The following is a 7,352-nucleotide window of genomic DNA, read 5'->3' on the forward strand; positions in this document are numbered from 1 at the left end:
CCAAAAAGCAGATACTCTGGGTGATGGAGACACTCGCAGGGCTGAAAGAACAGGGCACAAAAGTATCGGCTTACTGCTGATGTGTCAAATATCAAAAGGAGAAAGGCTTTGTCTCTCTTCTGTCATCCTGATTTATTAGACGTTAAGAAAGACAAAGTACCCCGATACACAAACGTCGCTGTTTTGGGAAGGTCTGCGAAATGGTTAATGTGCTTGTTCCACACAAAAATGTAAAGTGTCGGTTCTCTGATTACCTGCTGCTGGAAAGTGTTTGGACAGGTGCTGTGTTTCACCAGCCGTCTGTCACAGCTGACAGCCCGGATTTATGGCTGTACACCAGGGCTGGCCTTCCCCCTCCTCACCCCACTCCGCCAGCTCCGGTCCGGGCCCCGGCCCCGGTCCCGGCCAGCCGGGCGCCCCGGGGCGGGCGCTGCCGTCGGGGCCCTCCCGCCTCTCTACCCGCCCGGCGGAACTGGCATGCGGCGACCTCTGCAGTGTGTATGCCGGGCAGGATGGCAGCCGGGACCCAGCCCGTTTGTTTTTTAAATGATTTCTCCCCCTCCCCGTAAATTCACTTGGGTTGTGAACAAGCTATTTCAGCTCCCGTGCTCAGAAACGCGGGCATGGTCTAAGCAGCACCCAAAGATCAACAGGGGGCAAATTCGTCCCCTGTCTCCTATTCAGGGGATGGGAAGAGGATGCTGATAACGGGAGGAGGCAGAGAAGACCCGACCCGTCAGCGACACCCCTCCGGAGCGCGGGCGGTACCCGCCCGCCCCACCCGCCTTCTCGCCGCCTCGCCCGGCAGCTCGGGTGCCGCCGGGTCCCCTCCAACCCCCATCCCGACCCGCTGGGGAGATCCGAGCAGGCGCTGGGAAAGGACCGCGAGGACACAGGTACGCCTTATACTGTGCTGTTGACGTCCGTTTCCCGACGATCGAGATTCAAAAGAAGATAAGTGCTTATCAACAAGGCACGTCTCGAACTCTGTGGGCTTCTTTTCTTTTTTAATGCTAAGTCATTTTTGATAAAAAGGGACTTTTCTAAAAGTAAAAAGCCGAACGGCATCCTGTTAAGCGTACGTTTACACACACGTTCATCCCTAATCACACTTACGTACATCTGATTAAATACACGCTTGTGGCTTTAAGAAGAAATTCCACGTTCCGTCAAGGTGCTTTTAACATACCCTGAAATATGAAAATTACGGATCGACAAAACCAAAAGATAGTAGCAGTACTGAGAGCTCTTCGGGACTCCTATAAAGAAAGAGATGTTAAAATAGAAGCTAGAGGAAAGGGTAGATTATAGAAGGGTAGATTAATATTTACGCAGAGCCTTGAAGGCAGAAAGATGTCGAAATAGTGTGTGTCTGTATATGTGTGCATGCGTGTGTGTACATAAAAACCAATTCCTTCAAGGGTTGGATTACTTCATACATTAGTCACTAATCTCTCGCAATGTTCTGATGAATGTTATGGTCTGAGCTAAACACACCGTGAAATCTGCTTGAGCTTTATTGAAACAAGTCGGTGTTTTCGCCCGCAGATTGTTCTGTTTGAAGCTTTCCTTTCCCAACACACCCTCGCTCTTCGGCAAAATTTTTGCGAGGAGGGCAGAAGCTATTCAGCGGCTGAACCCCGGCGCTGAGGGGAAAAGAGATGGGGGAGAAAGTCCAGGGTCCAAAATAAGAGTAATCGGAAAAAAGAACCACCAGCGCCCAAAATTCTGCTTGACATCGTTTGTTGAGGTGATCCGTGCTTACAGGAGGCTTAGAGGGGGAGAAAAGCCCGCCTGTTTTCACCTTTTTCTAAATTAAAACAAACAAACGAACAAATAAGCCCCGAATTATCATTTCGGAGTTTGTTTAAAGTTCTTCCAGGTCGGGAACGCCACTAGATTGTGATTCAGTACCACGGGCAGTTAAAACCCCAGCCTTTCCTTTCCCGACTCAGTCTTTCTGAGGCTTTCCTCGTTACTTCGGACAATACGAAACAGCCTTAACACAACACGCGTGGGGAGAAGGCAACGTGTGTAAACTTTTTATTACCAGCGAATATTCAATAGCGTTCACCCTGCTGAAGTTTAACCCGCTGCAGATGCCAGCGGGGCTGCCTTCCCCAGAAGCAATTGGAGCCCGGTCGTGCCAACGACCTTCCTGAAGCGAGTATTCTTTGGACCGACAGATGACAAGAGGATTACATTTCGTCTGCTGTCCTTCGGGGAAAAAAGAAGAAGAAAAATAATAAAAAATATCAAAGGCAGGCAGACGCTCAGGACTTCAGCAAGCTGACCTCTGCAAATCTGCCTGCCTGCAAATCGCCAGCCCTTTCTGCAGGGCTGAGCACCGGCGGAGAAACCTGATTTGACTCGAGGAATCGAAGAGGACTTCCAAACCTGGCGGCAGCCCAAGAAGAGAACGTCTCTCACCTCCCGTGGTCAAAATAAGGCGGGTGCCTACCCGCCGGGAGGGATGGGGAGGAAAGGGCTGCCCCCGCAGCCCGAGCGCTCCTCGGCCAAGGCTACCCCACGGCAGGCTCCCTCCACGCCAGCACAGATATCACACTCTCCTCCTTATTACCAACTTTATTTAGGGGGCAGCTTTTATTCGGGGGAGAGGAGGAGGAAAAAAAAAAAAAAGAAAAAAACATCGTGGCCGCGCGTCAATAAAATGCACACACACATATATTATATACACAAAAATAAAGTACGATAAAAAATTACTCTTCTCTTTCCAGTAACAGTGGTCTTGGCCTTCAATGTACAACGCCAACCAGTACAGAAGACAACGCCTGACATTTCCTTGAGTTCTTTCCCCTCTCCCGCCCCGCCCCCCAAGAACAATAATTAATTAAAAAAAGCTGCACTCTCTTTGTGTTAAAAACACTACTTTTATAAATAATTTAATGTCTTCTCTTCCCACGAAATGCTAGTTGCCGGACAGGAGAAAAGATTTCTTTTGGCACAGTGATGCATTGCTTTGCAGACAGACCTACGGCTCCACAGCAGCCCCCGGCCCCCTCCCTTTCTCTCTCCCTGTTCCTCCCGGCAGGCACCCCCGGCTGCCTCCCTCCCCGCCTCCCCCGGCCCCCCAAGCGCACAGCGCACCCCCGGCAGCCGCCACCGCGGGGGCACCCCCTGCTCCGCTGCGCAAGGCTTCGGTGGCAGGAGATGCGGGGACAAGACGGGGGACAGAAAGGAGGCGGCGAGGGCATGGCTGAAGTCAAGTAGTCTCAACGGACAGTAAGAAGCACTTTAGGCTCATGGCTACGTCCAAAACGACAGTTGCTTCGTTTTTTTGATTTTTTTTTTTTTTTTTTTGGGTTTAAGTTAAACCCACTGTCATTTTGTTAAGGCACAGTCACTGAGGCTTTCGCTTGGAGGCTTTGGTCGCCTCTGGAGTTAAAGTGCGGGATCCAGAGCCTCCTCCTTTCCCCCTCCCCGCCTCCCCGGGCAGGCCCCTCGCAAGGGAGGAGGGGGGCTCCATTAAGCCAGGGGGGTCTCCACGGCGTAGGGCTGGAAGGAGGCCGAACCCCCCGCCGCTGGCTGCAGCGGCCCGGCCAGCCGGAGGGTCCCGTAGAGCGGGGAGCCGGGCGGCGGCCCCCGCCCGCCCTTAGGAAGGGTGGCGGGGAAGACCGGCGCCCGCGGCCGGTCCGCCGGCGGCGCCTCGCCCCGGCCCAGCACCGGCCGCCCGCCCCCCAGCAGCAGCGGCGGCGGCGGCTCTCCCAGCCCGTAGGCGCAGAGCTGCAGGAGGCCGCCGCCGTAGAGAGCAGCGGCGGCGGGCGGGGGCTGCGCGGCAGGTGGGTAAGGGAGCAGCGGGTAGGGGCCGGGCAGCAGGTGCGGGGGCGCGGGCGGCGCCGGCCAGAGGAGGCGGGGGTGGGCCGGAGGCGGCGGCGGCTGCGGGGCGGCGCGGGGCCCCGCCGGCCGCCGGAGGAGGCTCTCGATGGCGAAGGAGCTGGAGAACTTGGCGGCGCCGCCGCCGCCTGCCGCCGCCTCGCCGCCCGCCGCCGCCGCTGTCTCCTTGGCGGCGGGGCCCGGCGCGCAGTGGCACGGCGAGGAGGCGCAGCAGCACCGCGGGGAACCGCCGGGGGACGCGGCGCCCGCTCCGGCCGCCTCCTGCGGCGGCGGAGGCGGTGGGGCGGCGGTGGCGGCGGCGGCGGGGCGAGCGGGCGGCGGGGCGGCGCGGCTGAGGCGCTTGCGGCGGCGGCGGAAAACGCCGTCGGCGAAGGTGTACTCGCTGCTGGGGTTGAGCATCCAGTAGTTGTCCTTGCCCCAGGGCCGCGCCGGGTCGCGCAGCACCTTGACGAAGCAGTCGTTGAGGGAGAGGTTGTGGCGCACCGAGTTGCGCCAGCCTGTATAGGCGCCGCGGAAGAAGGGGAAGCGGCTCATCAGGTAGTCGTTGATCTCGGCCAGGGTCAGGCGGCCGCCGGCCGAGTCGCGGATGGCCATGGCGATCAGGGCGATGTAGGAGTAGGGCGGCTTCGGCCGCCGCGTATAGGGCTTCCCCTTGGCGCTGTCGGCCGGCGGCGGCGGCGGCTGCGGGGCGGGCGGCGGCGGCAGCGGCGGGGGATGCCCGGCCCGCCCGGCCCCGCCGCCCGGGCTGTTGGCGGCGCAGTCGCCGTCCGAGCCCAGCTCGCTTTCAGCCGGCGCCGGGGAGAGGGAGCCGCTGCCTTCCTGGTCGCTGCCGGCGCTCAGCTTCTCCTCGTAGTGCTGCGAGAACACCTCCAGCTTCATGGCGGCGGCGCCGCTGGCCCCCCCCGCGCCCCGCGGCTCGGCTGGGCGGGCGCGACCCCCGCCCCTCAGCGCGGCCTGAAGGGCGGCGGGGGGCGGCGAGGCGAGCCGGGGGGAGTCTGCCCCCGCGCCGGCTGGGACAGCTCCGCGGCGGCGGGCAGTGCGGGCAGGGTCGAGCAGGGCAGCGGGGCTCCGCGCCCGCCTCACCCGGACGCCCAGGGGGTCGCTGGCGGGGAGCTGGCCCTTTCGCCACCGGCGGGCGCCGAGGACAGGCAGCGATGCCCTGCCTCCCTGGGCGGCGAGGCGGGGGACGGGGCGCTTCCTTCGGCTTCCACCTCCTTCTCTCCCACTGGGGCGCTCGCTGTCTTGCCGCCCCGCTTTTTGTCCTTCTCGCTCTTCACTCTCGCTTTTTCATGGGGCCGGAGGGGAGTGGGTTGCCGCGGAGGGGCGAGGAGGCCCCCGCGGAGCCGGTGCGAGCGGGCGGCTGCCGGAGCAGGTTCCTCTCCGCAGGTTCCCCCCCCGAGCCCGGTCCTCCTCGGGGCCGCTGCCGATGTTACCGTCCGGCGCTCCCGTGGCGCGGGGAGAAGCTCTCGAGGGACGCCGGGGTTACTCCTCTCTCTCCGGCCTCGGCCCCCGTCAGTGCCGGGACGCCGGGCTGGCTCCTCGGGGCGGCGCGGGCAGCAGCCGGGTTATTAGGGTTATTAGGGTTATTGTCATTATCTCTCCCTTCCCCTGTGGTTCTGTGTCTCTCCACCACTTTCAGACCAGCCCATTATAACGCCGGCGAGAGGCGGAGCCAGGACAAAGATCTGAAAGGGTGGTGGGTGGAGAAGCAAGGTAGCAAAGGTGGGTATGCGTTAATAAGCCGTATCAGAGCCGTAATTAGCTGAGATGACAGCGAGGTCTTGTTGGAAAGTTATTTTACGAAACTTGTTTGTATTTTCTCCTGCCAGGTCCCTCCCCTTCCCGGGTATTTCGAATGAAGCCGCAGTTCGGCGCGACTTGGCAGAGCTGGGCCCGCCTCCCAGGTGTAAAATGCAGAATGACTTATAGGTGGCAGAGCAGAACCTGTTACATGCAGTGATTTATTTTAATAGCGCCGTATATAGCAACAAGTTGTAATGTGACAGCTCAACAACCTGTCGGAAAATAATACACGGCTACGCAGTTGTGAATTCCTAATGATTTATGTAGCCTGCCAAAGTCATTTCAGTCCTGGGCCCTCTTTCCTTCTGTCATAACCACGCCCGGTGCAGGGGTAAAATGTGAACAGGTAGGCAATACTGTGGGCTTTTGCTACGGGAGAGTTAGTCAAAACCTTAGTCTTGGTTTTAAGGGTGTTCATGTGCATATAGTAGTGTTGCTTGATCTCTTCCGGATGGTGCATTTGTAATCTCTCTATTATAGCTGTCGCTCTCCAATAAAATCTTTTATTGTGTTTTTTAAAAAGTGACTTCGCTTTGGCTTTTTTTTTTTTCCCCAGGTTGTGGATCTATACGTTTTCTGTAAAACCTGGAACAAAACGTTTTCTGCAGTTTTACCTAGATGCTTTTCTTTCTAGAAAAATTTGTCGTGATTTTTGTGTTTGCTTTTAGGTTTAAGTTGTCAGGGTCTTACCCTCCTTCAGAGGTTTTGCCTCCTTCAACAGTATACAGGACAGAGCAACTTAATTGAAGAGAGCTGTATGGCAGTCCTGTCCTGCCTGCTGTTCAAAGTCAATTGCAAAACGCCATTTGGCTTCATATGGCAGTAGCGCTAGCGTCTGCAAAACAATAACAAAACAAAAACATCAGCAGAAATCTAGCGTGGTGCTTATATTTTATTTCTCATACCTACACTTTGAATTTGGTGTCCTGGAGTAAACGTTGGATTGCTCCATGTTTTCCAAAAGCAGTCTTTCTAAATCAGACCTTGTTTTAGAATAAATACTTAATGTGGAGTCACTCTGGTTAGGACTATGCTGTTGTGGTCTGGCTCTTAAGGAGTGTTGGAGGGGAACATGAAAAAAGGCAGGTTTAGAAGACTAATAGAAGAAACAAACAGCTTTCTGTCTCGATCTCTGTTGAATAGTATATATGTGTTCCCACACACACCTGCAAAATGTTTCAAAGCTTTGACATTTCTTCAGTCTGTGTGGGTCTTGAATAGTAAATACTGAACAATGAGAAGATCTTTTGTCATTTTGGTTGTACTCTTGCTAACTTTAATAATAACAGGTTTTATGTCTTCCTGTTCTCACTAAAGCTGTACCAGTTCAGAAAAGCTGGCAATTCAGAAAGACAAAAATAAGAAGAGGGAGACCTCTCTTGGTTCCTTGTTGTTGTTGTCTCCATGTAATGTAAACGGAGATCTTTCAGTAAAGCGTTATGTTAGCTGTAGGTGCCAATGTTTGTGTTTAAGGGTATGGGAAAAAGCTATCATTCCTTCCAAAACTTGTGTTTTCCAAGATGATGCCAATGGCGAGGGTAGGTTTTTTCCTCTTCCTGCTTTTGTTGTAAATAGCAGTGAAGTAGTGATGATTTGCTAGCTTACCTTTGATGTTTATTTTATTACTGTTCCACTATTTGTGTGGAAAATGTACACATTGTCTCTTATCTTTATTCAAAGAACTTAAAAAGTCA

The 7,352-nt window shown here is 55.7% G+C and overlaps 1 protein-coding gene across 1 annotated transcript; it reads right to left on the minus strand.

Annotated features, from left to right (window-relative positions):
- Positions 1–2,024: 2,024 nt before the first annotated feature.
- Positions 2,025–5,019, minus strand: FOXQ1 (forkhead box Q1). The gene has a single exon (XM_081996897.1). It carries the CDS (start codon positions 4,732–4,734, stop codon positions 3,487–3,489), a length of 1,248 nt encoding a protein of 415 aa, XP_081853023.1. The 5' UTR covers positions 4,735–5,019; the 3' UTR covers positions 2,025–3,486.
- Between the last annotated feature and the right edge of the window lie 2,333 nt (positions 5,020–7,352).

Source organism: Phaethon aethereus, assembly GCF_964289735.1.
Source record: "Phaethon aethereus genome assembly, chromosome: 2".
Classification (NCBI taxonomy): Eukaryota; Metazoa; Chordata; class Aves; order Phaethontiformes; family Phaethontidae; genus Phaethon; species Phaethon aethereus.